This window comes from Amblyraja radiata, chromosome 3, assembly GCF_010909765.2.
Source record: "Amblyraja radiata isolate CabotCenter1 chromosome 3, sAmbRad1.1.pri, whole genome shotgun sequence".
NCBI lineage: Eukaryota > Metazoa > Chordata > Chondrichthyes > Rajiformes > Rajidae > Amblyraja > Amblyraja radiata.
The window spans coordinates 124,084,732-124,102,658 of record NC_045958.1 but is presented as its reverse complement, the minus strand read 5'-3'; the positions used below and the strand labels follow the sequence as shown (position 1 = coordinate 124,102,658).

Sequence of the window (17,927 nt, the reverse complement as noted above, 5' to 3'; positions counted from 1 at the left end):
CTTTTATTTTCCGGAGCTCCGCAAAAGTCGCTGCAGGCAGGCGCCATTTTTTGTAGACAATGCGGAAGTCAAATTGTTGCAGCTGCATCATCATTTGCCGTAATCGAGCTGGGGCAGCATGGATAGGCTTGCTCAGGATGGTGACAAGTGGCTGGTGGTCGGTCTCGACCGTGAAGGTTTTGCCAAAGATAAAGTCTTTAAATTTTGAGCAGGCAAAAACCACGGCGACCAGTTCCTTCTCTTTCTGAGCATAGCGTTGTCCAGTTTCGGTCAGGGCGAGTGATGCGTGATGCATTTCAGGGGGTTGAGTTTAAAATGAATGTCTCTGGCACGGTTCGGTATTTTTTTCAGGTTGGCATCATGCTCAGTCACGTCGCGACCGTATACCAGGATGTCATCAACAATGATGGCATACGAATATTCTGCGAAGAGTTGTTCCATTGCGCGCTGAAAGACTTCGCTAGCAGAGTTGATACCAAAGGGCATTCTTAAAAACCTGTAGCAGCCGAATGGTGTGGCAAATGTTATTAGGGCAGACGATGCTCGGTCCAGTGGTATTTGCCAGAACGTGCTTTTTGCATTGAGGATGGAGAACACCGTTGTATTGCCAATCTGTGCCGCTACGTCCTCAGTGGTTCTCATCGGATAGTGTTGCTGTTTTGATTGCTGTGTTTAGGGTTTAGATGCAGATGAGTAATTCTTTCTTATCCTTATTTGTGGTGACGACCATAGTGGAGACCCAGTCCGAGGGTTCACTGACCTCGGCAATGACTCCAATGGAGATCCTACGCTTGAGCTCGGTGTGTATTCTCTCCCGCATGCCTTAGGGGACGCGGTGAGGTGCATGAACTATTGGGGTGACAGCATGATCTACAGTGATCTACAGTGATCTACAGTTGAAATCTCCCATAACAACCATAGCATTACATTCGCGACAAGCCAATTTTAAACTGAATCAACTTGCACCCTATGTCCAGGCTACTGTTTGGGGCCCTGTAGATTAGTCCCATTAGGGTATTTTTACCCTTAGTTCTAGCCATACTGACTCCACATCTCCTGTTTCAATGTCACCCCTCGCAAGGAAGAGAATTGGGGGGGAGGGGGTGGTGTGGGGGGAGGGGGGGGAAGGTAGTGGTCTGGAGGGGGTGGGGTGGGTGGTGTGAGGGAGAGGGACTCCACTCAGCGGCCACAGCACAACACAGCACCTCCCGACTCTGCACAGCGGCTTTCACACGGTTTTTACCCGACTCCACACAGCGGCTTTCCCAACTCCACTCTTGCAGACTCAATCAGCACGGCTTATTTACTCAGCCCTGCCTCCGGGGTTTATTCTTCAGTGGGTGCCGGAAGGGGCGTTACCTTCAATACACATTGCTTCTATATTACCCACTAAATGTAATGCAGAAACCTGCATTGATTTAATCATCAATCAAGATTTAATTTACATGGTTGGCCCGGCTCATTAGTTTACGCACATTCTTGGTCTCTGCACCCTGCAAAATTTGTACGATTAACAAAGTATACAATGCCATGATATTACACAGTGCTGTGCTTGCCATCTGAGTGTTTTGGTTTACTGACAGGCGAGAAGACCAATCTGCTGATCTCACAATGTTTAAATCTTTATAACTTTTCTCATATTTCACTGATCGGAACAAAATTTGGTGTCTTGGAGCAGAGGAGAACGGTGAGTAAGGTGGCAGAAAAATCCTAGCGATATAAGATAGCGTTGTTGTGCAAATCTATTTACAATGCAGACCGGAAATGGTCAAGATGAGAGTTTTAGTAATAGTATAGAAGATAGATGGGCCAAAGGTGAGCAAATTGGACTAGTGTAAATGGAACAGCTTGGTCGGCATGAACGAGTTGGGCTGAAGGGCCTGTATCTGTGCTGTAAGACTAATGCTCTTGTTTTGGAATTAATATACTTGACTATGACTATATTTTGCAGGCTGTGGCATTAAAGGTCCAACTTCCAGTAGGATTGTTGGTGGGACCAACGCAGAAAATGGCGAGTGGCCGTGGCAGGTTAGCCTGCAGATCTGGAGTCACGTTTGCGGCGCCTCCATCATCTCCGACCGATGGCTCATCTCTGCCGCTCACTGCTTTGAAATGTAATTTCACTCATGTCTTCATTCAGATCTCCATTCACAGCACCAGCGCAAAACCCCCAACAATGATTGGCATTTGGTGTGGGTCGCACTTTGGGCGCTAGAGATTTTCATGGAAGTTTACTCATGCAACTCCTAAAGTTCTTGCTCACCAGACATAGGAGCAGAATTAGGCCATTCGGCCCATCGATTCTACTCCGCCATTCAATCATGGCTGATCTATATCTCTCTCTCAACCCCTTCTCCTGCCTTCTCCCCATAACCCCTGACACCGGTACTAATCAAGAATCTGTCAATCTCCACCATAAAAGTACCAAAAGACTTGGCCTCCACATCTGTCTGTGGCAAAAAAATCCACAGATTCACCATCCTCTGGGTAAAGAAATTCCTCCTCATCTCCTTCCCAAACGTACATACTTTTATTCTGAGGCTATGACCTCTGATCCTAGACTCTCCCACTAGTGGAAACATCCTCTCCACATTCACTCTTTTCAGACCTTTCACAGTTCGGTAAATTTCAATGAGGTCTCCCTCATCATTCTAAACTTCAGCGAGTACAGGCTCAAAGCCATCAAATAATGAGGAAGAGGCGGAGACAGTGGGCTGTGGGGGAGCTGGGAAAGGGAGGGGAAAGGGGGAGAAAGCTGGGACTACCTGAAATTGGAGGTCAATGTTCATACCGCTGAGGTGTAAACTACCATAACTCCTCTCTCCAAATTGCCAACTTTGAAGAAGTTCTCCTCCTCCCTCCGAAGCCAGTTTAACAACCTCCTCTCTCACTGGCCCTCCTCTGTGATTCCCCCTTCCCTCCAACTCTACGACCGCATCCTAACCCAGACCCGTTACCACAGCCACGTTTGCTTTCTCGGGGCTTGCCTGTGCCTCCATTTTGTACCTCATGGTTTCCAGCTCCAGTTCCCTACCTCCCAGTTTGGACCCAACCCAGACTATTGATACAGACTTGCTATCTCCTGCCTTACACAGCAGTTCTCTGGCCTGGGCCTCCTCCAGGGCCAGAGTGAGGCCCACTGTAAATTGGCGGAGCAGCACCTCATATTTCACTTGGGCAGTTTACACCCCAGTGTATAAACATTGTCTTCCAATTTCAGATTGCTTTCTCCCTCTTTCCCCTCCCCTTCCCAGCTCTCCGACAGCCCACTGCCTCAGCCTCTTCCTTTCTTCTTCCCGCCCCCCCACCCCCCCATCAGTCTGAAGAAGGATCTCGACTCGAAACGTTGCCTTTATCCTTCACTCCATAGATGCTGCCTCACCTGCTGAGTTTCGACAGCATTTTTGCCTACCTGTAACCACTGGGATCATTCTTGTAAACCTCCTCTGGACCATCCTATTCCTGTGAAGATAGACACAAAAAGCTGGAGTAACTCAGCAGGTCAGATAGCATCTCTGGAGAAAAGGAATAGGTGACATTTCAGGTTGGGACTGGTCACATATTCATTTTCTCCACAGATGCTGTCTGTCCCACTGAGTTAATCCAGCTTTTTGTGTCTATCTTCACTTTAAACCAGCATATGCAGTTACTTCCTACATATCCTGTTCCTGTACTGTTTTGTTCTATGTTCTATGTTCATCTGATGAGCATTAACACTCATATAACTTGTCCTGCAAGCCTCATGTACTCCATTCCATTCCCTCCACAGATGCTACCTGACCAGTTGAGACCCTCCAGCACTTTGTGTTTTTCTGAAGATTCCAGCCCCTGCAGTTCCTTGTGCCTCTACTCCCGCCCTTGCCACCCCTTGCCATTCTCAGCATCCTTCCATCCATCCTGCTTGTAGCTGTGTGAGTGCCACCTCAGAGTCATAGAGTGATCCAGCGGCATATATACCACATCTGCACTAGTCCCACCTGCCTGCGTTTGGTCCATATCCCTCTAAACCTGTCCTATCCATGTAACTGTATAACTGTTTCTTAAACATTGAGATAGTCCCAACCAAAACTACCTCCTCCGGCAGCTCGTTCCATGCACCCACCACCCTTTGTGTGAAAACGTTACCCCACAAGATTCCTATTAAATCTTTACCCCTTCACCTTAAACCTATGTCCTCTGGTCCTCGTTTCCCCTACTCTGGGCAAGAGACTCTGTGCATCTACCCGATCTATTCCTCTCATGATTTTATACACCTCTATAAGATCACCCCTCATCCTCCTGCACTCCAAGGAAATAGAGACCCAGCCTACTCAACCTCTCCCTATAGCTCAGGCCCTCAAGTCCTGGCAACATCCTTGTAAATCTTCTCTATACCTTTTCCAGCTTGACAACATCTTTCCTATAGCACGATGCTCAGAACTGAATTATTTGTCCTTCTTTGTTTGAAGATATAACGACCCAACCGACTGGCAAGTGTACATGGGATCGGTGGAAGTGGGGACAGGCACCGAACAAGACATCAGACAGATCATCGTCCACCCCAAATACGCATTGAACACCCCAAAAGACTATGATGTTGCAGTCCTGGAACTGTCCAGCCCACTCAGCCTCTCCAGTGTCATCTACCCGATCTGCCTCCCGTCCAGTCAGCAAGTGTTCCCCAGCGGCCAGCGGTGCTACATCACAGGATGGGGCAAACTCGCTTACCAAGGTACGGACTACTGTGGATGAATTGAGTACATAGCGACCACTCGACAACTAAACGTCGCAGAGTAGCAGAGACAGAATTTATTTAAGAATAAGGGGTAAGCCATTAAGAGCGGAGATGAGGAAACACATTTTCTCACAGAGAGTTGTGAGTCTGTGGAATTCTCTGCCTCAGAGGGCGATGGAGGCCGGTTCTCTGGATACTTTCAAGAGAGAGCTAGATAAGGCTCTTAAAGATAGCGGTCAGGAATGTGGGGAGAAGGCAGGAACGGGGTACTGATTGTGGATGATCAGCCATGATCACATAGAATGGCAGTGCTGGCTCGAAGGGCCGAATGGCCTACTCCTGCACCTATTGTCTATTGTCTATTGACACAGAGACACAGAGTGGAAACAACCCTCCGGCCCAACTTGCCCAAGCTGACCAACATGCCCCATCTACACTAGTCCCACCTGCCTGTTTGGTCCATATCCCTCTAAACCTGTCCTATCCATGTACCTGTACAACTGTTTTTTAAATGCTGTGATAGTCCCTGCCTCAAGTACACCCTGTGGGGGTTGAGGAAACATTGCTGCTTTGTTCCGTGCCCTGAGTGAGGCCATTTCTGGGATAGCACTGGGATTGTTGGGCCGATGGGCCTGTTTTCCTGGCTCTGTGGACGCACGACACAACATTTTATTTAAATTACTTTTCTGCACACTGATTAAAAGGACGTTACTCCCAGATCTCCCTGTTGTCCAACAGTGTCCAGTCTCCACCTTTCACTGTGTCGGTCCTGCCCTGGTTTACACACCAAATTGCAGTACATCACACTTGTCAGAGTTAAATTCCATTTACCATTCTTACCTCTTCACCTCTTCACGACATTGTGACGACCAAAGATACTAGAGGAGCATCTTTGGTGACGACTTCAGGCCCACGTGGTGATGTCTGGAAGCAGAAGTTTCTGCGATGCATGCCTGCACAGGTGCAGGGGCACCTGATATGTATGTTTCAATCGGCCAGCATAGACATTGTCATGGAGGCAACTACTGCGCTGCAGGTGACGGTGGTTAATGCAGTGTCAGTAAAGCCGGAAGATGCACAGTTGGAACAGCAAATTGCAGCGCTCACTGCGCAAGTCCAGGCTTTGGCAGCCCAGCTGAGCCATCCCCGTTTCAGGTTTAACGCAAACTTTGATGGTCGGGGCCGAGGCGACACCCAACACATTTGCCGGTAACACCAGAGATTTGGTGCAGCAGCCCGGTCGTGTCAACCTCCTTGTTCCTTCTACAAATATCAACGCCCGGGAAACATAGAAACATAGAAAATAGGTGCAGGAGGAGGCCATTCGGCCCTTCGAGCCAGCACCACCATTCATTGTGATCATGGCTGATCATCCCCTATCAATAACCCGTGCCTGCCTTCTCCCAATATCCCTTGACTCCACTAGCCCCTAGAGCTCTATCTAACTCTCTCTTAAATCTATCCAGTGACTTGGCCCCCACTGCCCTCTGTGGCAGGGAATTCCATAAATTCACAACTCTCTGGGTTAAAACGTTTTTTCTCACCTCAGTCTTAAATGACCTCCCCTTTATTCTAAACCTGTGGCCCCTGGTTCTGGACTCACCCAACATTGGGAACATTTTTCCTGCATCTAGCTTGTCCAGTCCTTTTATAACTATATGTTTCTATAAGATACCCCCTCATCCTTCTAAACTCCAGTGAATACAAGCCTAGTCATTTCAATCTTTCCTCATATGACAGTCCCGCCATCCCAGGGATCAATCTTGTGAACCTACGCTGCACTGCTTCAATCACAAGGATGTCCTTCCTCAAATTAGGAGACCAAAATTGTACACAATACTCCAGATGTGGTCTCACCAGAGCCCTATACAACTGCAGAAGAACCTCTTTACTCCTGTACTGAAATCCTCTTGTTATGAAGGCCAACATTCCATTAGCTTTGTTAACTGCCTGCTGTACCTATAAGCCAACTTTCAATGACCGGTGTACAAGGACACCCAGGTCTCGCTGCACCTCCCCCTTACCTAACCTAACCCCATAGAGATAATAATCTGCCCCCTTGTTTTTGCCGCCAAAGTGGATAACCTCACCTTTATCTATATTATACTGCATCTGCCACACATCTGCCCAATCACTCAACCTGTCCAGGTCACCCTGCAACCTCCTAACATCCTCTTCACAGTTCACATTGCCACCTAATTCCCTCTTCCAAATCATTAATATATATGGTAAATAGTTGCGGCCCCAACACCGAGCCTTGCGGCACTCCACTCCCCACTGCCTGCCATTCTGAAAAGGACCAGTTCATCCCTACTCTTTGCCTCCGGTCTACCAACCAATTTTCTATCCATGTCAACACCCTACCCCCAATACCATGTGCTCTAATTTGTGTCACCAGTCTCCCATCCATTTTACTTGTCACATCCTCAAAAAATTCCAGAAGATTAGTCAAGCATGATTTCCCTTTCATAAATCTATGTTGACTTGGACTAATCCTTCTACTGCTATCCAAATGCCCCATTATTACCTCTTTAATAATTCACTCCAGCATCTTTCCCACCACCAAAGTCAGGCTAACTGGTCTGTAATTCCCCGTTTTCTCTCTCGCTCCTTTCTTGAAAAATGGGATAACATTAGCTATTCTCCAATCCACAGGAACTGATCCTGAATCTATTGAACATTGGAAAATGATCACCAATGCATCCACTTTTTCTAGAGCCACCTACCTGAGGACCCTGGGATGCAGACCATCAGGTCGTGGGGATTTATCATCCTTCAGTCCCATTAGCCCACCCAATACTATTTCTGGCCTAGTGAAAATTTATTTCAGTTCCTCTACCCCCTTAGATCCTCTGTTCTCCAGTACATCTGAGAGATTGTTTGTGTCTTCCTTAGTGAAGACAGATCCGAAGTACCTATTCAACTGTTCTGCCATTTCCTTGTTGCCCATAATAATTTCACCCTTGTCTGCCTTCAAGAGATCCACATTAGACTTTGCTACTCTTTTTCCCTTAACATATCTAAAGAAGCTTTTACTGTCCTTCTTTATATTCCTGGCCAGTTTCCCCTCGTAATTCATCTTTTCAGCCCGTATTGCCAGTTTTGTTTCCTTCTGTTGTCCTATGAAAGTTTCCCAATCTTCTGGCTTCCGGCTACTCTTTGCTGTGTTATACATCTTTTTTTTTAGTTTTATTCTATCCCTAACTTCTCTTGTCAGCCACGGTTGCCTCCTACTCCCCCTAGAATCTTTCTTCCTTTTTGGAATGAAATGATCCTGCATCTTCCGGATTATGCCCAGAAATTCCTGCCATTGCTGTTCCACCGTCATTCCTGCTAGGATCCCTTTCCAGTCTACCTTGGCCAGCTCCACTCTCATGCCTTAATAGTCCCCTTTGTTCAACTGCATCACTGCCACTTCCGATTTAATGTTCTCCTTCTCAAATTGCAGATTAAAACATATTATGATCACTACCTCCAAGCGGTTCCTTAACCTCGAGTTCTCTTATCATATCTGGTTCATTGGACAACACTAAATCCAGAATTGCCTTTTCTCTGGTCGGCTCCATTACAAGCTGCTCTAAGAATCCATCTCGGAGGCATTCTACAAACTCTCTTTCTTGGGGTCCTGAACCAACCTGATTTTCCCAGTCTACCTTCATATTGAAATCTCCCATCACCACAGTGGCATTACCTTTGTTACATGCAGGTTTTAACTCCTGCTGCAACTTACACCCTACATCTGGGCTACTATTTGGGGATCTGTAGATAACACCAATTAGTGTCTTCTTGCCTTTGCAATTCGTCAACTCAATCCACAGTGACTCTACCTCGTCAGTCCCTATGTCTTCCTTCGCAAGGGACTGAATTCCCTCCCTCACCAGCAGAGCTAACCCCCCCCCCCCTCCCTTTTGTACAGTTCCACCTTACTCCAAAACAGATCCCAGTGATCTAAGAATCTAAATCCCTGCCCCCTGCACCAGTTTCTCAGCCACACATTCAGGTCCCATATCTCCCTGTTCCTGCTCTCGCCAGCACGAGGAACTGGAAGCAAACCGGGGATAACAACCCTGGAGATCCTGCTTTTCAGTATTTTTCCGAGCTCTCTAACGTCACGCTGCAGAATATTCATCCCCTTCTTTCCGACATCGTTTGTGCCGACATGCACTACCACTTCCGGCTGTTCACCTTTGCCCTTGAGGATTTTCTGCACTCTGTCCATGACATCCTGGATCCTGGCACCAGGAAGGCTGCACACCATCCTCAAATCCCGTCTGTTGCCGCAGAAACCCCTGTCCGTACCTCTCACAATGGAGTCTCCAACTACAATGGCGTTGCCTGACTTTGGCCTCTTTGGTTTTGGCTCAACAGCCCTATTTGCTTCGCAAGCCAGTCCGCCACTCAGTGTGATGATGTCTTCTGTCCCGACAGCTTCTAAGTGGGTGAACTTGTTCACAAGAGGTACAACACCCGGGGACCTTTGCATTCCATGCTTCCCTCCCTTTCTCAGCATCATCAACGTTCTCTCTTCCAGTACCTTAGGTGTAACAATCTTACTGTAGGAGTTGTCGAGGAACGACTCAGTTTCTCGGACGAACCTGAGGTCATCCACTTGCTTCTCCAGTTCCCCAACACGGTCCTTCAGGAGCTGTACCTGGATGCACTTCTCACATTTGTAGCAGCCAGAGGCACCAGCTGTGTCCTTGATCTCCCACATACTGCAAGCATCACACTGAATCAGCTTGCCTGATATCTCCTTCTTTCGTCTCTCCCTCTCCAGTGTTTTGCGATGCCTCCTCTCCTCAGCCTCCTCGCCAAAGACTCTCGAGCCGAAGACTCACACTTTTCTCACAGGGCACTTCCATCACAAGGCCGCTCCCTTCCACTCCCTAAGAGCCGTCTTGCTTATATTGATTGATAAATTGCCTAATTTACCAATTTACAAACCAAATTCCTCAGTTTTAAACTGTTTCCCCCCCTCTGACTCACTTCGAACTCTCCTCCCACTCGGGCTAGAGCCAATCAGTGCTTTCTCCTGCTTCTCGTTGTTGTTGTTGCTTCAAAATCCACGGGAGCACTGAGTAAAGTCTGCCTGTGCTTTGCCTCTCCTTTTCAACTGTTTTCCCCCTCTGACTCACTTCTAACTCTCCTCCCACCCGAAACAAAGAGGCCCCGCTGTAGAGGCGACTGCTGCCAGTTGGCAAACTAGCCAATGCCTTTTTCTCACCGACCGCCTCTCGGGTATGCAATATCTCATTGACTCCGGCCTCGAGTTATCGGTCGTTCCTCCCAGTTCCCAAGAGAGTTTATACCTGAAACCTGGATGCGTTCTCACTGCTGCGAACAATTCTAGCATACGGACATTCGGTCAGAAATCAGTCATGCTCGACTTTGGTCCGCAGAAAACGTTTTGCTGGATTTTTACATTCGCCGATGTATCAAAACCTATTATCGGAGCGGATTTTTTTTTACACTTTTCTTTGCGAGTGAATCGCCGCGTGAGTGATTGCTGCACTCGTGCACAGGTGAACTGCATCTGCCGTCTGGCAATGACTATCTCTCACCTTACCAGCCACCAACCCAGCACCGGCCCATATAAGGAGGTACTGAAACAATTTCCGCAACTCATAACTCCGTCTTACCGGCATTACGATATCAAACACTCTGTCATGCATCATATTCAGACACGCGGCCCTCCAGTTTCAGCAAGAGTGCGCAGATTACCCGTGGATCGCCTCAAGGTGGCAAAGGCAGAATTTGATCATATGTTGGAGCTCAGGAGCATCCGTAGGTCTAGGAGCTGCTGGGCATCACCTCTTCACATGGTTCGGAAGAAGTCTCCTGGAGATTGGTGAGTCTGTGGCGACTACTGTTCACTAAACAATGCCACTATTCCAGATCGATACAGCATCCCACATTTGCAGGGTTTCTCTGCAAGCCTACAGGGTAAGCGGGTGTTCGCAAGCATCGATCTTGTGCGTGCCTATAATCAAATTCCGGTTGAGCCTGCCAATATTCCCAAGTTAGCCGTGGTCAATCCGTTCGGGACGTTCGAATTTCCACGGATGCTGCTTGGTTTACGGAACGCAGCACAATCCTCCCAGCCTTTCATGGACCACGTATGTATTCTCCGGCCTCGATTTCATCTACGCTTACATCGACGACGTGTTGGTAGCGAGCTCCAGCTAATACGAACACAAGGAACACCTTGGATTACTGTTCCGGCGTCTCTATGACTATGGTATTGTCATTAACACGAACAAATGCGTGTCTGACGCTCGCAAACTCACTTTCCTCGGGCATTGCGTGACGGAGAACGGCATCCTGTCCAGTGAATCAAAGGTGCAGGAGATCCAAAATTATCCAATGCCAAATTCGTTAAACCAATTATGGCGATTTTTGGTGATGATGAATTTCTACCGCAGCTTTCTACCCAACGCCGTAGGTTCCCATTTACCCTTGACCAACTTACTCAAAGGTTCGGACAAATCATCTTCAAAGATTGAGTTTACCCGAGGATGCAGTGCAAGTCTTCAACGCCACTAAGAGGACTCTCGCCGACGCAACTATGCTGGTCCATCAGAGGACCAATGCCTTATTCTCACTCACCACTGATCCCTCCGTCAACGCCCTGGGCGCCGTCATGAGGCAGTGAGTCTATGGCAGGTGGGAGCATCTGGCATTCTTTTCGGCAAAACTATCACCCACTCAGGTGAAGTACGGTACATTCGGGCGAGAACCTTTGGCTATGTACATCACCGTCAAGCATGTCCGCCATCTGTTGGAAGGCCGTCCCTTCACTATTTATATGGATCACCAACCACTCACTTACACTGCTCGTACAAGTGCGGGAGGTATTCACTGCGGGAAATCCGCCACGGACTTTGTTCTGCAATTCTCCAGTGACATCAGGCACATTCAAGGAAAAGCAAGTCCGGCTGCTGACGCCCTATCAAGACTGGAGATGGATGCCCTGAATGCGGCCACACTCATCGATTTTTATGCCAAGGCTCAGATCCAGCATACTGATCCCTATCTGATCCATTAGCACCGGATGCACACAGCCCTAAAATTGGAAGATGTCCATCAGAGGCCCAATGCCTTATTTTCACTCACCACTGATGCCTCTGTCAATGCCGTGCGAGCTGTCATGGAGCAGAGTGTAAACAGCAGGTGGGAGCCTCTGGCATTCTTGGACATGAGAGAAACCATCATATGTAACACTTCCATTGGCAAACCTAGGCCGTTTGTGCCTGGGGCAATGCGTCGTGAAATTTTCAGCGCGCTGCACAACTTATCACATCCGGGCAAGAAGGCGACGATAAAACGAATCTCCGGACGTTTCATCTGACATTTCATCAAGCGGTATGTTGGATTATGGGCAAAGACTTGTCTACCGTGTCTACAATCCAAAATCTCCAGACGCACTTGGACCCCTTTCGGCGAATTTCTCGAACCGAACACCCGTTTCGCGCACGTGCACCTGGACTTGTTCGGCCCCCTCCCACTGTCAAACGACACATATCTGTTCACTTGTGAAGACCGGCTCACAAGGTGCTATCCCAGTCATAACATCTCAGAAGAGACAATAGCCCGCGCTTTTGTTGACCGATGGACTTGGGCCTTTGGGGTCCCAAGTGCGATCACAACAGGCCGAGGATCGCAATTCGAGTCTGTGCTGCTTCAAACACTAACCGATCTTTTAGGTACGGACCAGATTTGAACGACGGCGTATCATCCACAAGCGAATGGCCTGATTGAACGATTCCATCGCCAGTTGAAAGCCGCTCTGGCAGCCGGAGGAGATGCGTCGAACTGGAGTGAACGGTTGCCTCTGGTACTGCTTGGCATTCGTATGGCGGTGAAAGCAGACCTAGTCAGATGGGAACAGCGCCCACAGGCCCACAGCCAGCGCGGAGAATCAACGCCAACTCCAGCTCAACTCTGCCTGTCTCGCTGGGTTAACCTACAGCTCTGGACAAACGGGAGTGACGGCCCAGGCTTGCTGCCAGCGCACGAAGCAGCACTAACTCCAGGGCTCCGGGCTGGTGTCCCATCAGTCCAGGCAGGCAGAGTTGAGCTGGATTTAGCGCTGCTTCTCCGAGCTGGCTGTGGGCCTGGGGGCGCTGCTCCCGTCTGACTCCCGATGTCTCTGGCCACTCCGGACAGAAAAGGGGGGGTGGGGGCACTCCCCGCACACAACACAATTCTACACACACTAGCGACAATATTTTAACAATTATTTATACCAAAGTCAATCAACCTACAAACCTGTATGTCTTTGGAATGTGGGAGGAAACCATAGCACCCGGAGAAAACCCACGTGGTCACAGGGAGAACGTGCAAACTCCGTACAGACAGCGCCCGTAGTCAGGATGGAACCCGGGTCTCTGGTGCTGTGAGGCAGCAACTCTAACTCTGCGCCACCGTGACACCCTGTTCTCCACAGATGCTGCCTGACCCGCTGAGTTACTCCAGCATTCTGTGAAACATCACCTATCCATGTTCTCCACAGATGCTGCCTGACCCGCTGAGTTACTCCAGCACTCTGTGAAACATCACCTATCCATGTTCTCCACAGATGCTGCCTGACCCGCTGAGTTACTCCAGCACTCTGTGAAACGTCACCTATCCATGTTCTCCACAGATGCTGCCTGACCCGCTGAGTTACTCCAGCACTCTGTGTATAACACAGTTAATACCTTTATCCGATGTACTGCTGCACCTCAGTGATGTGACGACTTTAGTGTTTAAATTGTTTTTTCCAGGATCCTTTCCCAACATCCTACAAGAAGCAGCAGTGTCGGTTATTGATGACCAAACATGCAGGAATGCCTACGGACTCGGCTTCACCCCGAGAATGCTGTGTGCTGGCGTATTAACGGGAGGAGTAGATTCATGTCAGGTACCCTTACCATTTTATTCACATTTACCGAGTAAAAATGATGTAGATTCTGTGTACATTACTGGCAGCAATGAGTGACTTCAGCAAGTAGCTTTAGTTTATACTAGACCAAGTGGGACCTGTTGGGTCCCGTCCCCTCAATGCGCGGTTGCGGGTGGGAGGGGGGAGGGGCAGTCTGCGGCATCACACACCCACTAACCCCCCCCCCCCCCCACACATACACACACTAACCATACCCCTTAATATTATATTAATATTATTCATTCATTCCTTTTACCCCATCCCCGCCCTATCCACTCACGCATAACCCCCAACTCGCAGACGCGGCTAAGGAGGGAGAGAGGGTAGGGGCAGAGAGAGGGAAGGGGTAGAGGGAGGGAAGGGACAGTGGCAGAGGGAGGGCAGGGGCAGGGGCAGAGGGAGAGGGCAGAGGCAGAGACAGAGGGCAGAGAGGGAGTGGGATGGGAAGAGCGGGCGGGTGGGCAAAGAGGGAGCGGGTATAGTTTGAGGGGTGGGTGGGTGGGGGGGGCGAGCGGCATCACAGGGAGGGCTGGTTCCCGAACACAATACTCTCTCACTCTAGCTCCAGGCTCTGCTTCAGCCCAGGTCCAGGTCCAGTCGCTGGGCTCAGCCTGTCCACCATGCGCTGACCTGGGGCAAGTGCGGGGCCCGACTTGCTTGTTCTTTCTGCGTCATTTGAATAACCGCGGGGGGTCCCTCCCCCTCCCACCAGAACAGGCGCGGCCTTCATGGAGTGATTGACATGAGAGAGAATCTCAACATTTTTTAAACATTAATAAGGCTTTTATTTCTCATCGATGGAAAAACCCTCTTGTCCTGCCCAGATGTGAAGGATTCTGAATAAGGTGGCCAAATCTCACAGCTGTAAGTGGTAGCTTCCAGTGGAAGTGGTGGAGGCAGGTTCGTTGTTATCATTTAAAAATAAATTGGATAGGCATATGGATGAGAAGGGAATGGAGGGTTATGGTATGAGTGCAGGCAGGTGGGACTAAGGGAAAATAATTGTTCGGCACGGACTTGTAGGGCCGAGATGGCCTGTTTCCGTGCTGTAATTGTTATATGGTTATATGGTAGCGTTTATTTCTAAAATCAATATGCATTGCAACAGGAAGTGGTTAAGATGAGACTTTTAGTAATATAGATAGATAAGAGAGCTATAAAAGAGCACCAGAGACCCTGGTTCTATCCTGGCTAGGGGTGCTGTCTGTATGGAATTTGTATGTTGTCACTGCATGGATTTTCTCCGGATTTCCTCCCACATGCCAAAGATATGCAGGTTTGTCGGTTAATTGGCTTTGGTAAGTTGTAAATAGTCCCTAGTGTGTGTGGGATAGTATTAGTGTGCGAGGATCGCTGGTCGGCGTGGACTCGGAGGGGCCCATGACCTATTTCAACTCTAACTCTAAAGTCTAAATATGGCATATATACGATATTTATATTCAATAAACATAACGAACAATCATGTACATACAGAAGTTGCAGACGAGGTGTACTGGAATTAAAGCCGAGATGAGGGGTTTATTTAACGTGGGGGTAGTGGAGGTGGGTGGGCGGTTGGTGGGGGCGGTGGATGGGTAGTGGGTGGGTAGTGGGTGATCGGTTGGTTGGGGGGGTGGGTATTGGGTGGATGGGGGTGGTGGTGGGGGCTGTGATGGTTCTGTCCTCGGCACTAGAGCTGGGAGATCAAGCTCAATCATGATGGGGCCACAGCAACGGTTTCCAAAGCCAAAGGATGAGAAAGCAGAAGATACATGTTCAGATGCAGGCACTTAGATGGACAAGGGCTGATTAGGGAGAGTCCGCATCGTTTTGTACATGGGATGACGTGTCTCATGAAACTCATTCACTTTTTTGAAGACGTGACCAAAAAGGTGGATGAGGACAGAGCTGTAGATGTTGTGTACATGGTCTTCAGCAAACCATTTGACGAGGTTTCGCATGGCAGACTGCTCTGGAAGGTTAGATCACATGGGATCCAAGGAGAGATAGCTGAATGGATAGAAAATTGGCTCCATGGAAGGAAGCAGTGGGTGATGGTGGAAGGTTGCTTCTCGAACTAGTCTCGAACGTGACTAGTGGTGTGACTCAGGATTCGATGCTGGGCCCGTTACTGTTTGTCATCTACATCAATGATTTGGATGAGAACATACAGGGCAAGTTTAGCAAGTTTGCTGATGATACAAAAGTGGGTGGTTTTGCAGATAGTGAAGATTGTTGTGAACGAATGCAACAGGATCTGGATCGATTGGCCAGGTGGGCAGAGGAATGGTTGATGGAATTTAATACAGAGAAGTGTGAGGTGTTGCATTTTGGGATATTGAACAAGTACAGGACCTACACAGTGAATGGTTGGCTTCTGGGTAGTGTTGTAGAGCAGAGGGATCTAGGAGTACAGGTGCACAGTTCCTTGAAGGTGGAGTCGCAGGTAGATAAGGTGGTCAACAAGGCTTTTGGCACTTTGACCATCATCAGTCAAAGTATTAAGTATGGAAGTTGGGAGATCATGTTACAGTTGTATAAGACGTTGGTGAGGCTGCATTTAGAAAATTGTGTTCAGTTCTGGGCATCATGTTATAGGAAAGATATTGTCAAGCTTGAAAGGGTTCAGAAAAGATTTACGAGGATGTTGCCAGGACTTGAGGGCCTGAGCTATAGGGAGTGGTTGAGTAGGCTGGGACTCTATTCCTTGAAGCGCAGGAGGATGAAGGGTGATCTTATAGAGGTGTATAAAATCATGAGATGAATAGATTGGGTAAACACACAGAGTCTCTTGCCCAGCGTAGGGGAATCAGGAATGAGGACATTGGTTTAAGGTGAAGGGGGGATAGATTTAATAAAAATCTAAGGGGTAAGATTTTTACATAAATGATGGTGGGTGTCTGGACTAAACTGCTGGAGGAGGTTGTTGAGGCAGTTGCCATCGCAAAGTTTAAGAAATATTTAAATGGGTCGATGGATAGGACAGATTTAGAGGGATATGGGGAAATTTGCCGGCTAGTTGTGGAGAAGGGCCTATTTCCATGCTGTATGTGTCTGAGTGTGTCTGAGTGTGTCTGTGAGTGTGAGTCTGTGTGTCTGTGAGTGTGAGTCTGTGTGTCTGTGTGTCTATGAGTCTGTGTGTCTGTGAGTTTGTGATTCTGTGAGTGTGTCTGTGTGTCTGTGAGTCTGTGTGTCTGTGTGTCTGTGAGTCTGTGAGTCTGTGTGTCTGTGAGTCTGTGTGTCTGTGTGTCTGTGAGTCTGAGTCTGTGTGTCTGTGTGTCTGTGAGTCTGTGTGTCTGTGTCTATATCACTATCACTCTGCCACTCTGTCACTACCACAGATGTGGGGGCTTTGGCGAGGGTGCAGAGGAGTTTTACGAGCAGGCTGCCTGGATGAGAGGGTATTAGCTACCGAGAGTGGTTGGACAGACATGGATTGTTTTCTCTAGAGCTTTAGAAGTTGCGGGGAGACCTGAGAGAGTTTCTAAAGTTATGAGAGGCATAGATATGATAGACAGTCAGAACCTTTTCCTAGAATGGGATAATAAGATACTTGAGGACATAGGTTTAAGGCGAGAGGGGCAAAGTTTAAAGGAGATGTGTGGGGCAAGTGTTTTTCACGGAGGGTGGTGGGTGCCTGGAACATGCTGCCAGGGGTGGTGGTGGAGGCAGATACGATCGTGGTGTTTAAGAGGCTTTTAGATCTTAACAGGCATGTGCAGTCGGGGTAGGCAAGGTAGTCTGATTAAAATTATAAAAAGGTAATTAGTAAATGTAAATAGTAAAGATTTCTAATTCATTTACTAAATCAGTATTTATTATTAAATGGTTATTATTTTAATAATGGATCTTAGGTGGTCATATTTCTCCCGTGCCTTTTATCCACAGTACGTGTAATACACGTAACTACGTACAACTCACGTGCCGTGGACGCTGCTTCAAGCCTTCACGTACAATGGGCAATAAAAGCAGCTAAAATCCTGCCTTTACACGGTGGACTGTGCACAAGGTGCTGCGCACGCCCACAGGAGAGGAGACCGATCTCCGCATGCGCGGTTTCACCATTTTCTGCGCGTGCGTGGATTTTTAAAAGTCAACTGACAGCCCAGGGCCTACCCGGAGTAATTCCTCATGGCACGAGCCTGATAGGCTCATGGATATGCAGGGAATGGAGGGATATGGATCACGTGCAGGTTGATAATGGTCTTGGCATCATGTCTGGCACCAACATTGGGGTGAGGAGCCTGTGCCTGGGCTGGACTGTTCTGTGTCCTATGATTGAATGTAAAGGTGACGTTATTTTGTAACGGG

The 17,927-nt window shown here is 48.4% G+C and overlaps 1 protein-coding gene across 1 annotated transcript in view; it reads left to right on the top strand.

Annotated features, from left to right (window-relative positions):
- LOC116971607 (transmembrane protease serine 11D-like) overlaps window positions 1-17,927 on the top strand; it is a 72,330-nt gene that overhangs the window by 53,574 nt on the left and 829 nt on the right. Inside the window, exons 9-11 of the mRNA XM_033018842.1 lie at window positions 1,952-2,114; window positions 4,449-4,711; window positions 13,480-13,616. Of these exons, the coding sequence (XP_032874733.1) occupies window positions 1,952-2,114; window positions 4,449-4,711; window positions 13,480-13,616 (563 nt within the window). The remainder of the gene's footprint in view (window positions 1-1,951; window positions 2,115-4,448; window positions 4,712-13,479; window positions 13,617-17,927) is intronic.